Below are 25,050 nucleotides of genomic sequence, written 5' to 3'. Positions count from 1 at the left end.
CACAGAATGCTGAATGGATTATTTTGGGTTCTGCCCACAGTCTGGTGGTATTTATGTATCTTGTCCTCCAATGCTGGATTCTTTCCTTTCAAAGGAAAACGGCTATTGCTCTCTTGTTTTGTATTGGTGTTTAAAGGAACAGGTGTTCCCATGTTGCACCATCTGCTGCTTCATGAGTTATTTTCTGCAACATAGTAATTATCTAGACTTGAAATGGAGAATAGTTGTGCAGCTATCTAAGTGACTTCAGAAGTCAGATGCATCCCCTTGCCTCACGCAGAGTATCCCACTCTTCCTAACTAGCTCTATTGGGCCAGCTGTGGCTTGCTCTGTGTTGGTTTTTAGCTACTTCCTCAGTTGAAACATAAGAGGAAAAAACATTCTAAAGAAACTAAGTACCTCTCTGAATTCAGATTTCCTGGCTAAAGTATGTTGAATATTTCTAATTTTGCTTTAGTCTGCAAAACATTCTAAATGGTTTTGATCTGATGTGTTCTAGATTTTGCATTTATGTTGCTTGCAATTTATTTACAATGTTTTGTTTCTTCAGCTTTCTTAATAATTGGATGACTTCTGTAAGTTGCAAGCCATAAGCTATGTCAAGCAGACATTCTTATCTAATCTAAGGTTTCTGTTTACTGGCTGTAGGACAGACTAAATTTGCTGGGGATGTTTTCATGTCCTAGTCCCCTCCCATTGTGTGTATCTCAGCTGTTGAAGCACAGCTCCCAGACATCCGTTTTCCAAGTTTGGGAGAACACAGGGTGTGAGTGACTGTGTAATTAGGGAAAGATTTAACAGTACTCTTCAGCTTGTCTGTTTTGGATACATCCACAAGATTTTGTCATTATGCAGATATTCTTAGGTGCATGAGATACAAAAACAAAGCCTTTTTTTAGGGCAGAAGAATAAGGTATTTCCATACATATTCCCACTGTAGGGCACGAGAAGTATACAGCAGATTATTTGAAGTCTGTTTTCTGGTGTGGTCACCTCCTTGCCTTAATCCTTTCTCTGCTGCCTCAAGTGGCTTCCAAAACATAAGTTCTGTGCCCTTTCTTCTGCAGTTCTTTCTTTGACTACTCTTCAGAACCAGATTAAAAAAAATTAAGGTGACACGTAAGACAGACTGGTTCCTGAGGTGGCTTCTGATGTCGGCACCATCCCACAGCTTGAGCAGTGAAATACTGCCCATTTTGTCCTCAGTGACCATTCTCCCAGTATAATAACTGCCATATTTCCCATGTGTTCAGGGGAGCTGTGTTAGCCATCGACAACAAACTGTCTGAGGGGATAGGGCAAGAAATCTCAGGTCAGTTCATCTTCCTGAAGGAAAAATTATTTATTTTGTTTATTGCTCTTAGCCTCTGCACACTGGTGACTGAAAGACTGTCTGGAAGAGAATTTTCTGCAGTTTCACATCCAGGAGAAGGAGAGGATTTTCTCTTGTTCTTTAATTTAGAATACTTTCAGTAGGCCTTCCAGGCGTATTGGACTTTTTTTTTTTTTTTTTTTTTTTTCCTGTACATTTTAGTCTTTGGTCAACAACCATAAACAGGTATGGCCTTGGTTTCATGGTTATGACTTGAGGCGAGGAAAGGGAGTATTAGTTCATTTTCCTGCTATTTTACCAAGGCACCCAAAGCAGCAGTTCTCCAGTAAGCCAAAATAATAGAATAGTCACGAATAGAGGTGCCTGCTTGTGAAGTATAGACTGCTGGCTGTTTACTAGCCAAAGAGAAATCTCAAAAAATTAATTATGGTACAACACTGAGAGTTGCATCCTCCAAGGCAGTAGTGTAAGTCAGGCACCATATAGTCTAAAAATATTTAAATTAGTATAATGCCACTTTTAGTAAGGATCAGAAGATACTGAACAATATAAAGCACCTAATATGAAGCTAAATGGATTGATGGCACAAAGGCCTGTGACTTTTATTTTGAACAAATTAAGAGTAGTGTACATTAGATGGAATCTTTTAAATGTCTTTTACAAAATAGCTTAGAGTGCAGTGATTTGTATTCTTTTAGGAAAGTATCCTGCCATTGGAGGCAGCTCAGGTTAAATTTAGTAAAAAATGCAAATCGGTCTGCAAAAGAATATATAGAAAATACTGTATCTTTTGTGAAGCAGTGACATACCATTTTATCAAATATCATTGCAGCTTTTGGAGTCTCATTGCTATAGTCAATGTATAGAAGATTTAGATAGGGGAATGACTCAGATGAGGGTAAAACTCTAATGTGGAAAGACACTAAAAGCTTTAAAATTCCTTTGTATAGGGACAGAGGGTGAAAAATACGTAAACATATATGAAAAAGTCTAGGAAATAGCATCTATTAAGGCCTACCAAATTTGAAGTTACAAGAAATTATTTTTGTCTTGGGAAGCTCTTGAATGCTAGGCTAGTGATCAGTTATAGGAATGCTGGGGGGAAAATGCATTTCGTGTAGTTTGGGTTTGGTTTTTGTTTTTTCTGTTTTATTTTTTTTCTGAAACTCTTTAGTAGATAACTGCTCTATGCCACTTCAGTCCAGTGTCCTGTCTCTGGTTCTCTGATCTGCTTCAGTTTGGCTCCATTCAGCCTTTTTTTGTAAGTCAAGAACCAGAGAAAATTCTGTGAAATTCAGGTGACTAAATCAGAATTTATTAAATTATTTGTTAAAGTAAAATAATATATGACACATTTATGCATGTCACAAGTATAAGGTTTTTTTAGTAGAGGTTAAAGCCTTTAGGAGACCTCTAAGTAGTAAGAAATATTATTCTTGCTTAGAAATGCTATGAAGAATTGTAAAGATTGAAGTCTCATATCTTGAGACTTTAGCAGTGTGTGAGCAAAGGTAATCTGCTTTTCATCATTATGTTGCTGCAGTATCTATCTTGAAGCAAATGTAACTATCTGGTTTCATAAAATTTATTCTTTTGAGATATATTTCTTTCTTCCCATAGGAAAGTGTTTGCCCTACCCCACTCCATTTGGTTTTTTCTTCTCAGTTCTGGGAAGTGCCTGAGAGTCTTGTACAGTTCCCTGGTGCTGATTTGGTCAATGTCTGAGGTTTTAGCAAACTGCTCTGCTGCCTTGTCTTCCTGTATGCTGGAAATGCTGTGACAGTGTGTTTAGTGTGTGTGCCTGTGGTAGCTGGAGCATCCGAACCTGGAGCAGCAATGTTGAACAGGATTCCCTTGGGGTCTGCTGGCGGGGCCTTGCTGGAAGGAAGGGCTGCAGTGCTGCAGGTGTGATCACTGAGGCTTCTCTAGCTGATGGAAGGGAGGCACACTGTGTACCTTACAGAGTCAGGTATTGCCTGTACAATGATTTTCCAGAAAAAATATCTCTACATATATATATATATATATTAGCAATCCCTAGTCAATTACCAGGTAATTGCAATTTTTAGGGTCATTAAAGTGGAAATAATATTGCATTATTCTTATCTATATATGCACTGTTTGATCAGACTTCAACATCAAACTAAAATTCTATGATTTTTAAATGGCAATTTATAAAAGTTTGTGCTAGTAATCTTTCAAATATCAGATCTTGGATTTTATGTGCTTTTGCTAAAACAGTGCTTGGAGCATTTTATAAATAATTAAGACAGCTAGGTATGTTACCCTTCATAATGTCCTACTTAAATAATATTGACTTTTCATTTTGACATTAAATATGTTGGTGTTTGACTAAGCCTGTTGAATTTGAAGGTTCAGTCTGAATTTTTAAATGTATATATTTTTTTAAAAGTTGAAATCTCTAAATATTTAATGATTTCTCTAACATCCTACAGTGTGTAAGCAAATCAAATGAATCTATGGGTTCAAAATTTTCTTGTAGGGCTGAATTCTTAAAACACTTGCTTTCTGGTTGGGTTGGGGTTTTTTTCCCCTCTCCTTTTTCACTTTTTTGTAGAGTAGAAGTTACAGGTTTGTAATCTGTTAATCCAGAAAAAAAGGTATACATTGTTTCTCATGAATTATTTTATTTGCATCTGATATCTAAAACTACTCTTATCTCTGGAACCATGGAGAAAATACTTGAAAAATGCAAGAAAACATTGTATCTAAAGTGTAGGGCGTTTATACTATTGTTTTGTTTTGTTATTCTTGGTGATTGGTTAGCTCTGGACATCTCATGTAAATAGTCTTTGAAAGGGAAAAGTCAAATTACATGGAACAGAATGAAATGGCCTGCATTGGACATCCGTTCTGATATATTGTTTAATATTAAACAATTCACTTAAACAGATATTGCATTCGTTTAAAGGGATTTTAATTTAAGAAATCTATTTCACTGGCAGTTAGCCCTAATGCTTCAGCTGGATGGCATTCATTGGTGTTGCACATCATCAACTTCAGTCATAAATGAAAAATGTTTTATCATTGTTAAAGTGACAGCAAATGAGGAGCTACAACAAAAGTAGCTGCCTGGAGTTTTGGCAGATGTGCAAAGATTTTTTTATTTTTGCAAGAGTTGTAGATTTTTTTTTTTCTTTCCGGGTTAGTCTTACTGCAGAGAACATGTCACTGCTCATGTAACTCAGGGATCTGGATGTGGATTGAATGCAGTGTAAAGACTCCATGTTCTGTCACTCTTGTCTTAGCCCTGAACAAGTTATGTTTTGGTCAGGAGCAGAGGGGGAAGATTTACTCTGCTTTAGTATTTTGACTAATGCTACACTCGACTTGCAGAGTTCAGCCGTGGCCAGTGCGGCTGAATTGCAAGGCTGAGGGCTGGAGCCAGATCAAAGCCCCAGGGTAGACAAAAGGGAGGCTCTGACCACTTGGTTGCAATGGAATGGTCTGTGTGGGTTTGGCTTTGACAGTTTGGAATGAAAATATGTGCATTGCTCTGGAAGTGTTTGAAGTTGCTTAAATAAAAGCTTAAGTTCTGGAAGTTGTGGAAGTATTTCTTAAGAGTTTACAAGTGAAACTCTGAGTCTGCAAGCACCCATAGAGAATTCACTTGGAAAGCTGTCAGCTGCTTCTGCTCATTCCTGTAGGGCACTGGTGTTCTACCAGTCTGTATGCAGATGATTGGTACTGTTAACCTACTTATTCATTTGTGATTTTTTTTTAAATTTGTATCTAAAATATTGTGATCAGGAGTTCAGACTTGTCTAATGCAAAATAGAAGTCCATTAGAAGATTTCTTTAAGTTATATTCCTTTTTCAATACCAAAACCTTCAAGAATATTTTCTTTGACAAAATTACCTTTTTAAAAAAAATGGTTTTGCTAAATAGCTGTTGATTAGCTCTGAAACAGTAAGGTCTAATGTGAAGCCTTTGTGTAATAGATTTGCATTTGTGGTCTGTTATCAGGGCTCTTTCACTTTGACAGTCTGTTAACTATGCCAGAGCCATCAGTTAGTTGCCGAGGTTTTCCACTTAACCTTTCTCAGTGACATGCTTTTCTATTCGAGACAGTCCCTATGTAACCAAATCTCTCTACTGTTTTGCTGTAAAGAAACCCTTAAATTTTTCAGCATGGAGAATTAAGAATTAATAAGTTTGATTATCCATTGAGGACATGGAAATCTTTGCTTTCTAGTGGCACCAGTTTGTTACAGGGGTTGATACTTACCGTGTCAGGCCATAGCAGGCCTCTGCTTTACAGAAATAGATCCAGAATTCTGGCCATCGTCCAGGTCATTGTTTGCTGCAGTTGTCAGATCAGGTTTTGGTAAGGGTGAGGGAAAGTGACTCAAGAGCCAGTAAGTCTTGCAATAAGACAGGATAATGTTTTCATTATACTAAGTGCTCTGACAGTTTTACATATACACATAGTGTTACATTCTAAAACTCTTAAAATAGAACATAAAATTAGCCACAGCTTAATCTGTAATGATACAGACTATTTTCTTAAATTTCAGCAATGCAGTTTGAACTGATGAAAGTTCTTTTCAGAAAAGTTAAAATATATGTCTAAAATCTGTTTTGGCAGGGTTTGTTTTGTTTTAAGGAGAAAATGACATGTAAGCACAAAGAGACACAATACTGTGTGAAATTAAAATATTATAAAGCAAGTAAGCTAGAACTTTTCTGCAAAGGACAGAACTTTAAAGGTAAACAATTAAAATATCAAACTTAAAACAAACCCCGCCAAAGCAAAACAAAATTTGAAAAAGCACCGTTAAACACAGAGTTAGTATGGAGATCAAATTTGTACCAGTTTTTAAATTACAGAAAATTATTAAGGGAAAAATAGCAAAGATCCATGTTTCTTGCTGTTGTAAAGTGTGAAGAAAATGCATTTTCTTGACAAATAGCTTTCATGAAGTGTTGAAAATCAGGATTTTAGTGTACTGAAACTATGCTTTGTATAGTAGAAACTTCAGTTTTTACCTCCCTTTGGAATACAGTAGTATCCCGTTTTTCACATTCTGAGGAACTTTTCCAACTACTTCATATGGTGCCAGATCTATTTCGGAGTCCTTCCCTCCTCCCAGTTTGGACGTAGAAGCAAGAACACAAGGAGTACATTAGTTTGTGTTACATGATCTGTGGTAGAAAAATATAAAGTTCTTTTGTTTAAAATTTAAAAATAGGAATGTACTGGAAGTTGTAGAGGAAAGTCCATTTCTGTTTAATCCCACATCACGTAAAAAAAAGGCTATGTATTTCTTCTTAAAAAGACAAAATATTTAAGTAGCCAAAGCAGAGGAACAACTTCCTGCAATTCGCAGTTCAGGGCTGTCTGAAAAGGATATGCTGCTTGTAGAGGAAATTACTTTTACCTCTATGCAACATGCATGATACTTTGAGAGAGCATAGAGAAGAGACAGTGAGATGGTGTTGGAGAAAATGGTTATGACATGAAAATTGAAGAGCTGTTTGTTTAGCTGATGACAAGGATAGAGGTAAACTGAATATTTTAGAGACATTAGGGAAAAAAAACCCAAATCCTTAATTAAGGAAGAAAGCTATAACAGCAGTATGTAACTGGAAGTTTTAATGGTACAGTAATTAAGGAGAGCAGTATTATCTCCATGCATTACTCGTGTTAGAGGTAGCTGTGAAATGGAATGATGTGTACAGGTGGCCAGATCAAGCCCTCTTACGGTCTACATAATTATCTCCATGCTGTATCTGCTATTTTTTGCCCTTCTCCTTCTTGCCATAATTCATGTCATGGTATTCCTAATGATTTTCAAACTGCTCAACAAATGCAAGGTTCCATATTTCTGCACCAGCAGCTTTCTGAATCACTATAGGTGTCCTTTGATCATGAGCAGATGTTTCCTTTTGCTGTAGGTGGCAAACCTGTCAGATGAACAACTGCTTTCCCTCCCTTAGGAGGAAAGCTAGTTTTCAGCATTAACAAAAGGAGTTTGGGCTTTAAAAAAAGTATTATTTTCACATAATAAAAGAATAAAATTCTCAATAAATAAAATGTTATATTTTCTTCTATCTGAAGCAATAGTATTTATTACAGAATACAGTTGTTGTTAACTCGTTTCAATTTTTAAAACTTGCTTTTGATTTTGCTATCAAGTGTGATCTTGGAAAGGAATCAGAGTGAACTGCATTTGCTATAGAAGTTGCAAAGTCAAGGAATTTTTTACTCTCCTCCTACTCTTGCAAGCTAAAAATGTACTTTGAAGGTATGCTTTTAATGTTTATTGGGTATTAGTGGTAATAATACAGGTCTACCACTGCTCCTTCAAGCATTTTTTGAGGTGTTTGACACATTTTTCTTAAATAAATCCAAAACAAAATAACAAAAAAATTTTAAAAGGACAAACTTCTGAAGTTCTGCTTCACCTTCCACTGAAAGGCAGAGTGTCTTAACACAGTACCAGCTGTGCATATGCAATTATGTGGCAAAATGACGGCCACTGTTCAGCTGGTTATGTAGACAAGCCTTCAGTTTGTTGCCTGAAGAATTTAGGAATAGTGTCTCCAAAAATTACTGACTGTTGTGTTAAGATTGAGTGTTTAAAAGAATACATTTGGTTTAGGCATTTGGTGTTTTTTCTGTTGGTTTGCTTCAGTTGACCCATGTCTGAGGGAAGAATGAGAGGTGTTTCAGGAAACAAAACGTTTAACATGCCTGCAAAAATGCAGCATTCCTGTGTTTTGATTGGAAGAGACCCTGTTTAACTACTTCCTATCCCTTTAGTATTTAGAACTAGTATTTTCTGCACCTTTGCACTGAGAGAACCATTCCACTGCTGTCTGCATGCAATCCCTGTACAGCCCTATAAACATATGGACTACAAGATATCTTCTGTCACCATTCTTTCTCCTGAAAGCCTCAATCCTTGCTTTCTTTTTTTTTTTTTCTTTAATCCTTCAATCTCAAACTCTTGATTTTTCTTCCAGTATTTTCTTGTCCCTAGCCTAGGACTCACTTAGGGTTCTGTCCATGGGTGGAAGTGGTTGTAATGGTAGTGCCTATGCTCTAGTCATAGCTCCATTTCGTGTGTATTTCCCTGAGCAAATGAAAATCGTCATTCAGCCTGTTTGAAGTGGAATTAGTTTTTGTTGTCCTTTAACATTTGCATCTCTGAACTGTAGCAGTTCAGCTGCTGAACTGTAGGTGGTGTGGCAGTTTCTGCAAACCCGGGGGTTTGGTCAGGCACATGCTTGCTGCTCTGGACTACTGTTTATTCCTGCTGAGCTGCCTTGCTTAAGGGTTGGTCTTGGATGCTGATATAAGCACTATCTGCTCCAAGAGCACCCTGGCTCTACTACAGTCATTATGCAAGATGTTGGCAGAATGCTGTGATACAGCAAAAATTAAATCTGTGTTGGAAACTTTTTTAGCAAAATTTATGTCAAAATTGAGTTAATAGTCCTCTAGAGCTATATAAGAAAGCATAACTGAAAATACACCATGCTTTTGGCCATCCTTTCAGTTAATTGTTCCTGACTTTATACTCTACTATTTGTACATCCAGTCATGGGAGATGATAAAGACTGATGTCATTCTAAAAAGGGTTAAAAACTCTGGTCCAATATAAAATTAGAAGGAGCTTTTTAGACTATATATATACACAGTGAAAGAGGGTGTTTCAATGTATACAGCTGGTGAATAAATATAAAGGTTTTGTTTGCCTCACCTTTCTTCATGTTTTGCTTTTGTTTGTTACACATCAGTATTCTGAAAGAGGAGCGTTTTGTCATTTCAAATGCTGTCTTCCTGTTCCTCTGTGCTTCCATGGTATTGTTTTGTCCACCTAGTTTCTCAAGTCTTATGTAGTTGCATAGCAGGACAGGGAGTGTCTAGACAGTGTGTACTAAAGGCTTGATTGTTTAAAGTGATCACTTTAAAATTAAACTAGATAAATCACTGTGTATTTCTTTATCAGGAGTTTGCAGACGACCATCTAGAGGGTTGTGGGAAGAGAGTCTGGAAAGCTTCCTGGGGTACACAAGAAAGCACATTCCCCTATACTTATAGTGATGTTTCTGCCTCAGGGTATCCCTGAGATCCCATCTTCTGATTTCCCTAGACCACACAATCAAAGGAGTGTCAGGGAACGAGCCAGACTAGAAAGTAAAGTGCATCTTGGAACTTGGAGGGAGTAAGAAGGCAATAATGGGAATCCAGTGCTGCTGTTTGCATCCTCCCAGTTTATCTTTCTACAGAGCAGATGTGTTCCTCACTTAACATCCTTCTTTCTTTAGTAAGCTTAGTTGTGCTTAGTAATTACAGTTGGAGATTGTGATGTTCTTTCTGTTGTAGACTTTGGGCAGTGTCATGAACTTTATTTCTATTAAATTAACAACTGAAACCAGATTAATCTGTACAGTGCTAGTTCTGATGGAATTAGGGTTCGTGACTGGCATTTGTTGGCATTACTGTCATGCAGACAATGGGTGTGCAAGAAGATGCTGCTTCCTGTTTTAAAATTCACTAGGCACTTATGGCATGCCATACTGAATTTCATTAGCCTCAGTGTAATGAGTGAAAACTTCAGTAGTTTCTTTAATTAGTTATTTATTTTAAAAACAATAATTTTTCTTCTAAATATCTTCAGTTCTTACTGCTGGATAATGGTATGTAGTGGTTGACTCTTCTGAATATTTGAAATAAATATAATAAATGTTTTGTTCTATTTTTCAGACAATGCAGAATCAATTGATCTCAAACAGTTTTTCGACCTACATTTTTCACATATATATTATGTGTTCTTTGAAAACTTTGTGACTATTGAAGTGGGCCTTAAACAGAAAGGTAAGTATTTCAGACAGAACTCTTTTTGTCTTGATGCTTGTGCCTATGTTATGAAATAAAGCATGATACTAAAACTAAAGCTCTGTGTGGTCACAAATGACATTAGCCATGCAGAAATATGTCTAAGGACTAACTTTGCAAGTGAAGGGAGAGCAGTGAGAGATGCATTCAAGTGGAGGTGAGCAAAAGCGTTTGTTCTCCGATGTCTGTGTTTGCCCTTTTGCAAAGTGAGGATTCTTAAGGTGTTATACTTTGTATTCTGCAGAATTAGTCTTTAACAAGATATTGTGTGACTTAATCTCTCCTAGTTGTGGATGCCTTAATAGGAAGTTATGCAAATTGTAGCTGCTATAAACTATTTGTGGAGTATAATTTTTATATTGAAGAAGCAGTGCAAAGTTATGGTTGTATAAAGACATTAAAGAATCTTTGTTTTCATAATGAAACTGCATTTTATATTTAACAATTTTAACTATTTATTTTTGCAACTAGGTCACAAGTCTCAGAGAGAAGAATTAGATTCTATTCTTTTTATTTTTGAGGTGAGATATTTTCAATATTTTTTACTTTAAGTCCTATTATTCTACAGTCATCTGTAAATACACTTTGCATTTAACTGCATTCTGTCTTACTTTTGCATAGAGCTGAATTTGTGTTTTGTTTTAAAAATAAAAATTTGACTTGCAGTTTTGCAAGAAGATGGCTAAAGTTGAAAAAGATGTTTTTGTGTCTCTAGATAGTTGATTACTCTTGGGTAGTGGTATTTCACCATCATATGTTATACACATTGAAATTTGTAGAAAGATGATCTCTGTTTAGTCATGATATTTTTGACCTTTGGATTGCATGTTATCTCTGATTTTTCTCATAATAGATTGCTACTGCAGAATTCTTTTTTATAGATCCTTTTAATAAATATTCATTATTTGAAAATTGCATTTCACAATATTCTTTCCAAAAGCATATCTTGACTTAATTAAGATGAATTAGACACTAATGAAATAATTTAATAAAATCAGAACTCTTATAAGCAGATACTATAGTTTAGAAATAGCTTAGAATATCAAGTTTTCGTCTTTCCTTTTTAATAGAAGCTTCTAATTATAGAGTAAGGATTGTGTTTCATAGAAATATGCAAGACTAAAAGCTGATCAATGCTTATCACATGGTTGTATGCAAATTCGGTTGTTATTTATTTATTGGTGAGTTGTGTTTGTGGATTGAAAGAGAGCTAGTTCGTTTGTTCACTAGTTCCTGCATAAAGGAATATTAGGTGATCTGTGCTTTGGAAGCAGTTGCACAATGTGCTGGTGGGCCACAGCCAGGAAAAATCAGGTTATTTACAAGTTGCAAAGGCCTCTAGAGTAAATGTTGCAAGTCTTACATGGCAGATTTGGAGTAACTAACTTGCTTCTTGTTTCTGGAGACAACCATTCTATTTGTGGAGGTCGTGTCTTCACTGTTTTGCTACAGTTCATTACCCCTCGGTTGAGAAGGCTGAAGCACATGTTTGCTTGTGCCACAGAGGCAAGTTGACAGCTGAACATCCTAACTGAAGCCATAAGAAAGGTGGAATAACTTAATGCAATCTGTTGTGTACCAGAGCAGCTGAGACAGACACTGGTCCTATTCCATTCCCTATGCTGTAAGCAGCAGTGTCTGTCAGAGAGCTAGTGGAGCCAGATGACCTGCAGTAACATCTGAAGTTTCCAGTGCAGGACTTACAGATGGGCTGTCAGAGCCTTTGGGCTTCTTAACATTATGAATGGGGTCACCTTGAAAGGACAACAATGCTTCTAAAGAAAGCATAAAGAAATCTGTGGCTTTTGTGAAAGGGCTGTTTGGTCTTTCAAGAATGGTATCTGCAACAAACATCCTTGGGCTCTCTTTTTTTATAGAAAATTTTACAGCTGCTTCCTGAAAGGATTCATCAGAGGTGGCAATTTCATAGTATTGGTAAGTTGATTTTCTCTCCCTCTCCTTCTCCCTTAGTGGAGAGGGAAACTCTACCAATTAGTGGCTACTATGCCACTTATTTCCTTAAAGTTTAAGTGGCTTAAACTTGGTCTAGAGAATTTTCCAAGCTAGGTAAAGGAAAATAAAAAAGAAAATAAAAGAAACAGACAAAAAGCCCCGCCAATGTAATGAATACTCTCTTGTACAGATTCATATCTGGGAATATAGAAATAGAAGAGTGGCTGAAAAAAAACAAGGACAGGTGAAAACTTTGGAGTTTTAAATATTTTTTTCCATATTTTCTTTCTCTTAGTAATGCATTTCAAAACTGACATGAGGTATTTGTAATTAGGGAATGCAGATTTTTATGCATTGTGATGACTTGATTTATTTTTAATGTACACATTTCAAAATCTTTGGGGAAAAATATTCTATGAGTAGGCTATGAGAGGTGATATTTGATTTTTTTTTTCCTTCTGGCATTGAGTCAGTTGCTTGAAGGTATCAAGGTCACCAAGATTAATATGGAGATTGCCAAGGACTTGTTTAAAAGTGGTTATCAAGTCTGACCGAGAACTCTGACATTTTACTTAATATATAAAGAACAAAAGCAAACAAATTTTTTTTCTTTTTTTTTAGGGTTGATTTTAAAGAAGCTTCTTCACACTGGAAATTCATTAAAGGTACTGCAAAAAGTTGCATGCAATTTTGTCTACAATACTTAAAAGTACAAATAAGAACATAAGGGCAAATTTTTACAGTAAAAACCCAGGAATGAGAACCAGGTCTTGACTTGTGTGTCATAAAAGAATGACTTCAAATCATCAGCTTTATCTCAGTAAAGCTACTCACAGTAGTAATGTGTTTATGTAGTGTAGCCGGCGGTTTAAAGGATTTTGCATTAACGAAGTAGTAAGCATTACTGTTCATTGTTAGGACATGGAAGGTGATTTTGGGGCTCAGGCTACCTTGGAAGTGGAAGATTATGTATGCCAGGGAGGCCTGCTGGTGGGTAGAGTAGTTTAAATAGCTGAGACAAAACAGCTACACCACTCCTCTGTAAACCACCTGCAGGCTTCTCTGGTACCAAAATTCTCCAGTATGAGAGCTGGGAAGGGAGTTCTCTAGGACTCTATTACCTTTCTTGAAGGAGAAATGGAAGAAGGTAGAATTGGTCCTTCTGATACAGAAAGCTCGCTCACTCTCTTGTTACAGTTAATGAACATATTTAGAAATTTCTTGTTGGTCTTTGTATTATCTGAAAAATGTATGTGGCATCTTGCAGTGGTGTAGTCAAGCAAGTGATTAGATGTGTTGGTTTTCTTCCTCTTCTTTCAGAGAAACCCCTGTGAGAAATTCTTTGAGGGAAACAGCAGTGAAGGTGCCAGGCTTGTCCTTGCATTTCATCAGGAGCAGTAGATGTGTTAGTTTTGCTCTGCTGATTGCTGGGGGTCATACTGTCTGTCCTCATTTTTTTTATCTCTCCCCTTCTCCTTCTTCCTCCAGGACAAATGAAAATGCTTTTTTGTTTGTTCTGGCATAAGATAACTTATTCCATGTTTTTTCCTTTAAGATACGTCGAGAGGGTGTGCGTCTCTTTCTTTTGTGGCTGCAAGCACTTCAAAATAACTGTAGTAGAGAGCAATTATGGATGTTTTCTTGCTTGATTCCTGGATTTTCATCACCACAGTCTGAATATGGCCCCCGAACACTAGATAATCTCATTAATCCTCCCCTTAATGTCCAAGAAAGTAAGTAATTCAGTAATATTACTCAATTCTCGAAGTAATTCAAATCTTGTCACAGACAAGGCAAGTTTAAATAACTGACATACATACATATCCAGGGAGATAATGGAGCTGAGATGAGTTTCTTAGCAGTTTGTCAGATCGTCTTCTGTAGCAATTTCTGTCTTTTTTGTTGTTTTTCAGAATCAGTTGTTTTTTGTGGTTGTTGGGGTTTTTCCTTCCAAGTAGGTTACTGTAGCTTAATGCATAGGGGTGAAATTAAACTGACCAGTTGCGTATAATTCTTAAAAATTGCAAGAGGATCCTGCATCTACTGCAAACTTGCACAAGTGAATTCTGCTTGTGTTGAACACTTGCACTGGCTTTGTTCATAGTCCAGGGAGCAGGCTGTGCAAAGATGTTTCTGGTGTGGCCTTCAAGAGAATGCGTGGTTGTTAGGCTAATGTGTCTGTATATGACCAAGCAATTAATGCTGTGGTATTCTTGCAACTTGGAATCTTCAAAAAGAAACAGACTTTGTGAATTGCAAAACTTGAGGCCTTAAAGGTTTGCGTGAGTGGAAAAGCTTGAGCATTCTGAGATGAGGTTTTTGTTTGTTTTTGTTTTTTTAATGATAAGATCATTATCTTGGCCCTAATCAATAGAGTGAGGATGATCTTTCCCTTAAGATGATTCTTAGGACTGTTTTTCCTTTGTACACTCTAGTATTAAGTGCCTCCTAACTCAATTTATTCATGATAGTGGGATTTGAAGTTCATTTATTAATGATTTGCAATTGGATGGGGTCTTTGAATGTAAGTGCAAACTGTGCATTCACATAAATGGGACTAAAAACTTGAACATTTTTCTCCTGAATGTTGTACTTCTTTCCATCTTCTCTTAGTATTTGAGTATTTTATTGATTGTAGAGGAGAGCAGTGTCTCCATGACTAGTAATGAAATTTGCTGGAACACAGCAGACGAATTTCATGGTAGGATAGCTCTGCAAGTAAAATTTTGCTACCCACTTAAACCCTTTTTTGGAGTTATCTTCTGAAATTCAGAGTGCAAAGATTGACATGTGAACATCTAACTACAGGAACTGGAAAAAAATCAACTCTTAACTAGCTTCGCTGTTGAGGCAAAGAAGGATACAGATAGTAAAACTTAAAGGAAATGTAACTGATCAACTGCTAAAGGGGAAAATGGTGAAAGATATAAATAAAGATTTGGCATTTGTGTAGAGCAAGTGTTATACTATTGTATTGCATAGTACATTGTATTGTTTGCATAAATTCCAAAAGAAATTTAAAAAAAATTGGATTTGGCAGGTAGGTTCCAAAAGTGCATAGAGAAGACCTACTTATTGTCTGCTGTGCTTTTTATATGTGTAAAAAATTAGTTCTGTGGTGGTTTAGATGTTAAAATTTCCTGATTTTCATTAATCTATGGGTGGACTGTTTTACCTGTCTAAAGGCTGTCTCTGCTTGCTGTCTCTGCTTGCTGCAGTGCATTTCTACTCTCATAACTTTGTAGATATTTACGCATGAGGAGAAATAATCTAAATGTTAGATGTACTTCTATTTTTCTTTAAATAGCTCAAGTGACTCTAGAAGAAATCACTCCACTTGTTCCTCCACAATCAGGAGATAAAGGACAAGAAGATTTAACAAGCTATTTTTTAGAAGCACTTTTGAAATACATGGTAATTCAGGTACGTTCCATAATTTTCAAGCAAACAAGTGTGAAATGATTAACACCACTTTGTCCTTTACAGTAAGTTTTTTACTTGAAGCACTGCAAATGCATATAAAAATGTTTTAAAGAATCCTTCCTTGCCACTCCCTTTTTTGTAAAAAGCAAATTTTTTAGAAAAATGTTCCCTGTTCCCTTGTCTTCTGTGTGAAGATTCTTAGATCTTTTACCACAGGATCTTCCATCAGATTGCGGCAAATGGAGACAAAACAATACTTGTCAGTCACTTCTAGCAATACTGATTTCAGCTTCCTTCTCATTTTCATCTTCCCTTCCCTGTCCTGTTGTCTTCAACTAGTGGATCAGCTGTGTGCAGAAAATGAAGAGTTGAATGAGTATTTAGTCCATGGTGTGGGGTGCAACTCAGACACACCATGTTCTTCCCTTTGAAGTTTGGTGATTCCATGATCTCAGCCTTCGAGTGAGAAATTGAGAAGTAGAGGGGAAAAGAAAAAAAAAAAAAAAAAGAGAGGGGAGTCTTCCTTATTTATGCTAGACTTGGTAGATCGCCTAGCTCCGCAGGCAGATGGATTCTCAGGAACAAAGATGGAAACTACATGTTGTATTTCTTGAGGAGCACTTACCATGTAGGAAAACATTTCATAAAGGGGAATGCTTAGCACTCATGCTCCATGAATGTACATTTGCATAACTCAACTTCAAAGTTGTATCTTCTGCTGCTTTTGGTTGAAAAATTTGTTTGTTTCATGCTGCCAATTACACAAATGAATCCAAGTGCCTATTATAATATCTATATGGATACTTGTTAGTCAAAATGTCTTAAAAGAATTTGTCAAAGAAATATTTTGAATGGCATGGGTAGTTACTCTTTTTTTATTAAACATTTTGAAATATAAAAACAGTTTCACTAAAAACAGGCAGTTTGGGCATACTCCCTGACTAGGCAAGATGACTGCAAAATCAAGTGTATTTCTGTTGGTTTCAGTATTTTATGTCATGTTTATTTTGAAACAATATTTTGGAAGAGAGTGGTCTTGGTTTCATTGACATTTCCCAGCTAGTTTCTGTTTCGTCTTTTAAAAACTATTTATTAAAAGATATATCATTTTGTTTCAAAGAAATAACTTAAAAAGAGGACATTTCATCAGTTACCTGTTTCTTCTACTTGTAGATATTTACTTTGTCCAAATTCTTGTTTTAAGGTTAAGAGTTTAGAATGGAAGAACAAGGAAAACCAGGAAAAGGGATTTTCATTTTTATTCTCAAATTTTAAGAAATACTACTTACCTTCTATTTTCCCAAACATCTGTAAGGAGACCAGCTTGTATAACCCTATACTTGGTAAGTGTTAAAACAGCTCATAAAAATCATTACATTTTATCTAGTAGCAATGTTATGATCCGATTTGTGAGAGATGCCTCTGCCCAAATTAAGGTGACAGCAAGACCAAATACTGGTTCAACAGTACTTTTTTTTTGTAACATCGACTGCATGGGGAAAGAAAAGACAGAGGGAGAGGGAGAGAGGGAAAAGGAGAGAGAAAGTGGAAGCAGAAGCTGGTCACCACCCGTAGATCCAGCGGTGTCTTGTTGGGCCTTCTTCACCCTGGGCTTGGTGAGGGTCCTGGTTTGTTCATCTGTTATTAAGTTCTGTGCTGAAAGGGGTGCTGTGTCCACAAGGTCTGCTGTTGACAATCAAATATTTTCAGTATTTATGCATTTTAGAAGCAAAGGAATTATTTCTTATTGGCTACAAGTAATATAATTCTCTTATTAATTAGTATTCCATTTTCTATTGGTTAAATGCATTGTATGCTAATTAGTCTGCTTGTTCAGTCTTTCTCTTCTTTTGGGATGGTGTGTTTCTTAGGTTGGTGGTTCAATGGTTGCAGATCTCCCCCTGTGGGAGGAGACTTTTTACCCAGCTGGGACTGATTTCATCAGAATTGCTGAGATGGTTTTAATAATAACTTCCTTATCTTCTGCCAAATGTTCTTATGTCCCCTAAATTCTGCATTCTTTGTATCCACTATGAGCAATACATCGCTCTTCCTAAGCTTTGTTAACCTCCCCCTAGGTCCTAATACCTGGACAGCAGTACTGCCTTTAGACAGAGCTGTACTTGGGGGAGCTTTGGTGGCCATTGGTGGCCACAGATGCCGCCTGTCACATTACTTGGAATGTTACTTCTTTGACCAGCGATATGCATATAAACAAGTGCTTCTTGTCACGCAGTCTGTCACAGAGAGGGTGTGATAACCAGGATGTGCTAACCAGATCTTGCCTCTGTCAGGCCTGGAATTAGCACCTTCCTGTCAAAAATTCCTCCCTTCTGTGGCGTTAGCAATATTTGAGACAGGTAATTGTGCTTTCTAACTCTAACAAGACAATACAGCAAAGCAGTTTTATCTTGAGTAGTTTTGCTCATGAAGGGCATTCTCCAAAATATTTGTCATGAAAGGACATGTTAAGATTCCTGTTTATGATTTTCAGTTCTTTGTTTGTGGAAGCTTCTGACCCTTTCATTAGAGTCAGTCTTGCTCTGTTAACCTGTCTGAGGTAAATTAAATGTTCTTGTAAAACCTTTCTTTAATGTAACCATTGCTGATCTCGGTTGTGCTCTGAAGAGAAACTACTGCTGCTAAAATAAAAGGTGTTAGTGTGCTGTTCTCTGGGTATGTTGGTTTTATCTGTACAGAATCAGCTTTTGGATGAAACAGTGCTTGTTCATATTTCTGACAGGCAAAGTTAGGTTTTTGTGCCAACTGCATTTTATCAAGATCTTGCAGTAGGAAAAAGGAAGCTAGGGAAGACTAGCACAGTCTTCAAAGCTGATGGTGCAAGAATGTATCTTTCCATAAAGAGAGTGGAATGTTTTCTAAGCAAACCTGAGTTTCACTCAGAGTTTTTAGCCAATTTTAAACCAGAATGTTGTTTGCAAATCTTGATTTTGTTCTCTCAGGTTTGTATGCACCCATGCACGTGTTGGTTGTTGGCCAATAGAGTCCAAGACTCCTCTTTGCAAAGCAATATGTTGTACACAGGCTCTGAGTTACCATTTCATCACTTGAGTCGCTATTCCTCTTCTCTGTTGATGCAGCATCTTAGAAGGACTCTGCAGAGTAAAGATCACCAGACACAATTCATTATTCTAAAATTAGACTGTCGGGGAAGCTTGTTGAAAAGGTCCTAGCTTCTTCTGGCCTGTGTACGTTTATTTAGATTTGAGAGATGGTTGTGTCAAAGCCATGTTCTCTTGGGAAAGACAAACACTGGACTTTCTCATCTACAGGAGAAGAACCAGTATAAATACAGCCATAAGTAACAGTAGAATAAGAGTTATTGTGCAGATGCTGAAGAGATTGAGTGATAAAATAGCTACAAGAGGGACAGTAAGCAGTGCTGAGAAAGCAAACTACTGTTACTTGATGCTCCAGAACAAGAAATACGGAAATGCTATTTTTCTCTTTCTGTGAAGATCTTGATTGAGTCTTCCATAGAAGTGTTACTGTAGTCCTCTGTTTTTCTGTGAATGGTAAACAAGAAACTTCCAAGGCCTTAGTAAAGAAGAGGACAATGGGAAACAAGAAGAAATGTGCACAGATGCCAAGAATTATTGTGACTGCCTTAGACTGTACACAGTGGGCAACTATAATGAGGATTTTTGGAACAATACAGTGATGAAAACAACATAAGCATTGGTAAGTTGAGTAACTTTTTCTCCAGATGTTCTTCTCTGGCACACATCTTTCCAACCTATTTGAAAATAATCCTGTGCTTGTTCTTAATTTACAACCTTGAGTTAGAAGGCAGGGCAAACTTGGGCACTGAGCCTGCTACTAAAAACAGTTCTCATGCTACTGGTGTGATCTTTAATTTAGGAGAAGTCATGAGGTACAAATCAGAACAGTAGTTTTAGTAAGCCAGCACTGATACAGGGCTTTACTGGAGACAGTATATTGGACTGAGATTTCTTTCCTTCTTTCCTGATAAGTATGTTGCCTACAGCAACAAGCACCAAGCAGTCCCGTTATGAGAAGGCTAAGTATTGTGGCTCCTTCAAATTCTGGCTTTGGTATTACAGGCTTAGAAGAGGAATACAGCATTAGAAAAGCCCACGAGATTGTTTTTTGAGGTGGTTTTTTTTTTTTTTTTTAGTTGGTTTGGTTTTGTTTAGAGTTTTTTTTTTCTTTTTTATGTTTTGGGGTTGTTTTTTTTTGCCTTAGTGTTTATTTTGTTTGTAAAGTCTTTGTTAAATATCTGTTGAGATTGAGTTAGAAGTTGTTTAGTAAGAGCTACAGATATGGCACTAATATTCCAGGACCATTGCTTGTTTCATCATAGTAATGTGCCTTTCTGTGCCATCTCCAAGCCATTTAGATAGTCTTTTTCATTTACAGGGAAACAGTAATGTGGGCTGTTTCTACAGCTGTCTTAAGCTCTTTATTCCTATGAACCCTTTATTGTCTTAAAAATTAGTCATGGTCAAAGCTTACAGGCGTGCAAGTGTGTTTTTGCTAGCCTGTTCAATCTCTACCCTGTGTATATCTTCCACCACCTTCAGCTTCCTTTTCTTTTTGTGATCAGCTCACATCAAGTTCCCAGAGGGGGAAGGGCAGGGGTGGGGAGAGCCCAAAACACAATGGAAAGAAAAAATAGAAAGTTGGGGGAAGGGAATATTTACTCTTGTGCTATGTGAGTCCATCTAACAAGCTCTGTTTTGCTTTGGTTTTATGTCTGTGTTCTCATCTGAAGCCTTGATTTCTTCTTCCAAGATGGACAGAACTAGAAAATACTTGAAGCAGCTGGACGGAGGATACGTTTGAGAAGCAGCTGGAAGAAGGATACATTTGAGAATCTGCTGCAGCACATCATGCAGTTGAAACAAAAGAGGATGTTCTGAGAGGTTATCATGAAACGAGGAGGAGACAGTGTACTGCAAGAACATGTTTACTGCATGTTTAGTCCTTCTGAAAATACTGCCAGTATTGTAGCCTTTGTGCTCTGCTGAATGCTAGTAGATACCAGAGAACTGACTTTTCCATCTTTAAATGCTGTGCTACCAGGCATTTGCTTCATTTTTCACAGATTGTACTGTTACACATGCTTGTTTAGGATACTTTAATTTTTAATTTTCTTACTAACCTGCTGCTTTCCACAGAATGAAAACAATGTACTGTTTTTATTATTTGCAATAAATAAACAATTTGTAAACTTGTCAAAGAGTATTCTGTGCATTTCTTATGTACTTAGGTAGATGGTACTCAAGAATCATGGTTTTTTCCCTCCAAAAATAATGCTTCCATTGAAAAGTGTGGATGTTGTTTTGAAATTTGTACAGGAAAATATTCCTCAGTTTAGCAGCATTGTGATGGCTCTATTACTACTTTTGTATGTGCCTTTTTTAAAAAGACACTGAGATACGCCAGTATGGATATTCTCAGTGCAGGTGCTGGATCTTGTGTATTTGTAATGATAATTACGGAATCTTTACAGCAGTCTGGCAGATACACTTTAGATGCCTTAAAAAGGCTGTCATAATATAATTGCTAAGACAGTAGTTGATTATTTCTTCACTGCTGTCCAGATTTGTCCCTCTTGGATTCTAGTGTCATAAACTGGCAAAGTTACACAGGATCCTTTAAAACAACTCTTGACTTTGTTTTAGGAAGATACAGTCAGGGAATATCTTCATATTGTTCAGTATGACTTTTTAAAATCTTCTTTGACTCTCATCATTAGTATCCTTTAACTGCTTTCTGGTTGTCCTGTAAAACCGTGGAAAACTCTCTTGCTCATGTACTGCAGGCTACAGAAGAGTTAAAGCAGTGCTGACATAACCGTCTCTGTTTAATCTGTCACTCTCTGTATATGGATAAGACCATCATTTTTCCATGCTTCTTTCTTTTTGTTAGTTGTTTTTTTGTTTTGGATTCTTGTTTATTTTGTGTTTGTTTTTGTTTTCAGTTTCCTGGGGTTTTTTTGCTGTCACTAGATGGAAATTTTGATACTGAAACACTAGCATCAGAGTGTCCTGACAGCACATATCATAATCAATCCTCACACAAATATTTGTCTTCTTCTTGTTTTGGGGTATATCTCATAATTGTCTTTATAGGATTAGGACTACGGTGGGTTGGCATACCACTTTCAGAGAAATGTCATTTGCACATGAAAGTATTGTTGGTGCTTCAGGTTGATGATGGTAATGCAGAAATATTCTGCACCATATCTTGGGCTGGAGAACCCAGAAATGACATTTTGCAATGTTAAGTCACAGAAAAATGCACAATTAAAAAATGTTATCCATGTGTCCCCCATCTTTGTAGTGCTTTTACCACATATGTTCATTCCATCCACATTGAGCTAAGTACTGTCATGGTTTTATTCTGAAGCAGATTCAGGAGTACCAATGACTCTAGCACAATAGAGAACCATAAAAGCTAAACAGTTCTGAATCATCATGGTATTGCAATTATGGAGTTGTCATGTCCAGTTCCCAAACAATCACAGTTCCTGCCAGCTGATGTGCCCCTGAGCATCCTTCATTACATTTCCTGCAAGCCAGTATAGAAGCTATTGCCTCAGAGTCATCTTGCAGCTAAGTCATAGGAAAATGTACATGCCTGTGGTCTGTCAGCAAAGTCCTGCAAAATTAGCCACAGTGAATGGGGCCCTAGGTGAAGCTGCAAAGCTCATGTGGCTTTGGAGCAGGGTTTCTCTGTTCTATTCACCTTTCACCTTTTGCAGGGCCAGAAGAGGCTGTGTTTATTGCATTTGCATTTTGGAATTATATATCTCCCATTGTAGCCATGATTAGATTTCTCAATATATTACTTCTATATGATAATCATCTTCTTGTATAGCTCATAGTCTAGTTGACAGTTATTTTGCTACTTGGAACCTTGTAGTTTTCAATGAAAATTTGTAGTGAGTTTGCTGAAGTTTATCTTTAAATATTGAATATAATGTAGTTTGAAAGAACCTGAAGATAATGAAATGTGTTTTCTTATATAGAAAAAAATGTAAGCAAAACCATAAGGCTATAGAAATCACTTTCAGATAAAAAATTAAAGTTTCTGCATAGCAGAAATAAGTTTACGTCTTTTGGACCAACAGTGTTGTCTCCCTTCAGGAGAAAATTCAAGTGTTTTGATGTCTTACAGTTCCTGACATTTTCTCTGTTGCATCCATTCCAGCGCATCTTGGAATGAGTGGTGCAACAGTGAATGCAACAAAACTACACCTCTGAAAGTTCACGTGTGTTGGTTATGGTTCTAGGATTTCTTTCTTATGCAGATCTTTCTCTCTGCATGTATTTTTAAGATGTTGTATTTTCACACAGATATACCACAAATGAGACCAAAGCCACACTACGTAATAGTTAAGAAAGATGCTGAAACCAATGAGGCAATCTATTGCACAAAGGAACCTTTCATTAAGGCTCGTGTTATTGTCATTCGATGGTTGGTGTCTTTCTGGCTTGAGCCAAAACCACATACAGGACCTCATATTCCTGGGATGGAAGGTGAAAATGTGCCAAAGAATATTCAGGTAAAACCAAATACACAAAAATATATTTGTTTTCATGTTTTTGGTTTAATTGTTATGTCAGCAGTACGCTCTTCTCCAATAACTACAACTAATGAAAAGTTTTTTTAAAGAAAGTAATTTCTAAGCAAATTGTATGTTTATTAATTCAGTTTGAAAGGACCTGCAGTGCTGCTTTCTTTTTTCAAATTTTGTATTTTTAATCAACTGGACATTAGAAACCTTGAAATGGAGTTAAGTTCTTTTATTTGTTTGTTTGTTGTTTAATTCTTTGTGCTGTTTAAATTATACTTAATTTGTATTGATTTATTGCTGTACTAAAAATGAATTATCTAAAATTTTTTCTCAGAGAGCAGCTGCTAGCATGGCTTCAAGGGAGGACAGCAAAAATGACAGTACTGATAAGCAGGATAGAAATGCAGAACCGGAGCAATCTCATTCTAATACAAGTACTCTAACAGAGAGAGAACCAAGTTCTTCCAGCCTCTGCAGTATTGATGAAGAGCATTTAACTGATATTGAAATTGTCCGTAAAGTCTTCTCTTCTAAAAGAAGCAATGTTAATTTTCTAACTGAGATTTTTCGACAGGTAAAAAACTCTCTTTAGAATGCAAGAATCTTGATTATTTTATTGTATATTTTCATTATGTCATTATTTTCTTTCAAGAGCACTTGTTAAGCAGAACATTATACCAAGTTACAAGTTTTTTCTGTCATCCTACCTTCAAAAATCAAGAAGCTTGTATTCTGAAATACAACTAGTTCATGATTTTTCTAATTTTATATCTGTAATAACCAGTTCAGTAACATTTAAGTTGGACTTCACATTTCTCTATAGATGGGAATGTTTAATCTTTTCATACATCAACACTGTAGGTATTAGAAATCACAGCCAACCATATGAACATAAGCCTCCTGTGGGAGTCTGCAGCTGTTACAGAGCTGTTTTAGAAGCAGCTGAATGTCCTTTCCTTGGTAGTGTTCATCAGAAGAGTAGGCCAGGTGGCTATAAAAGTAGCAGCTTCTGTTTCTGACTTCACTGCAACCAGAAATGTTAGCTGAGCATACTCAGAATAGTATTTCTCTACTGGAACCTATTAAAACAAGTTTAAACTGAGACCATATGCCCGAATATGGAGTCTTCATTAACAGTAACTTAGAGTTTAGTCTGGGAGAATAGAGTAAGATAAACTTTCTTTATGCGCCATGCTATAGATCAAAAGGCGACACAAGTTTTCTAAATAATAGTAAAGAAAGATACACTATGTTTCAAGTTAAATGCACAGCACTAATTGCTTTAAACAGCAGAAAGCTGAACATTTAAAAACTTATCTGGATGAAGTAAAAATTCTTGAATGAGGCAAATAAATGTCAGAAGCTTATCCATATCACTTGTATTCAAGAGTTTGGAGGAGCTCATTACTGAAGGACATAGCAGAGTTACCCAAATTCAGCTGACACTCAAGGGTTTACAGAGTCTGAGAATGTAGAGTATGAATTATCATTGGGCTACTTTTCACTGTCTCCACAGGGAAAAGAAGTAAAGGCAATTTTCTTCATTCTTTTTACAAGTCACTCTGTGAGTTCATGTGGATTATTTGGATTTCATGTGCAATTATGAAATCTTATATACATAATTATTTAGCTAGGAGTTTTCAGTGTAAATTAATTTTGATACACCAGATCTTTGTAATGTTTCTAAAACATGAAGACTAAGTTACTCCTGTCAAGAGGAGGTTTCAGTGATACTGTGTGGTGGAAAGATTGTCTGTAGAGAAAAATTTTTATGCATTTTAGACTTGAGGGTACAAAAAAACATATATGGACTTGCAGGAGAATGTTAGACTCAACGAGCAAGTTTATGACTGAACTTGTCAGTTTAATCCTGTAATACACAGCTGAATTCTTTTTAATGTGAT

At 36.5% G+C, this 25,050-nt stretch overlaps 1 protein-coding gene across 13 annotated transcripts in view; it reads left to right on the top strand.

The window, feature by feature from the left end:
• The window catches only part of RALGAPA1 (Ral GTPase activating protein catalytic subunit alpha 1), a 130,603-nt gene that overhangs the window by 1,013 nt on the left and 104,540 nt on the right, over window positions 1–25,050 (top strand). For all 13 annotated transcript variants that reach the window (XM_072930215.1, XM_002200519.7, XM_012574144.5 and 10 more), the window contains exons 2-10: window positions 10,072–10,182; window positions 10,675–10,724; window positions 12,081–12,138; window positions 12,778–12,821; window positions 13,712–13,889; window positions 15,464–15,579; window positions 16,784–16,922; window positions 22,926–23,134; window positions 23,481–23,720. In XM_072930215.1, coding sequence (XP_072786316.1) covers window positions 10,072–10,182; window positions 10,675–10,724; window positions 12,081–12,138; window positions 12,778–12,821; window positions 13,712–13,889; window positions 15,464–15,579; window positions 16,784–16,922; window positions 22,926–23,134; window positions 23,481–23,720 — 1,145 coding nt within the window. The remainder of the gene's footprint in view (window positions 1–10,071; window positions 10,183–10,674; window positions 10,725–12,080; window positions 12,139–12,777; window positions 12,822–13,711; window positions 13,890–15,463; window positions 15,580–16,783; window positions 16,923–22,925; window positions 23,135–23,480; window positions 23,721–25,050) is intronic.

This window comes from Taeniopygia guttata, chromosome 5 (assembly GCF_048771995.1).
Source record: "Taeniopygia guttata chromosome 5, bTaeGut7.mat, whole genome shotgun sequence".
NCBI classification, from domain to species: domain Eukaryota; kingdom Metazoa; phylum Chordata; class Aves; order Passeriformes; family Estrildidae; genus Taeniopygia; species Taeniopygia guttata.
The sequence above is the reverse complement of the archived record's forward strand: the minus strand, read 5'-3'. Positions and strand labels throughout refer to the sequence as shown.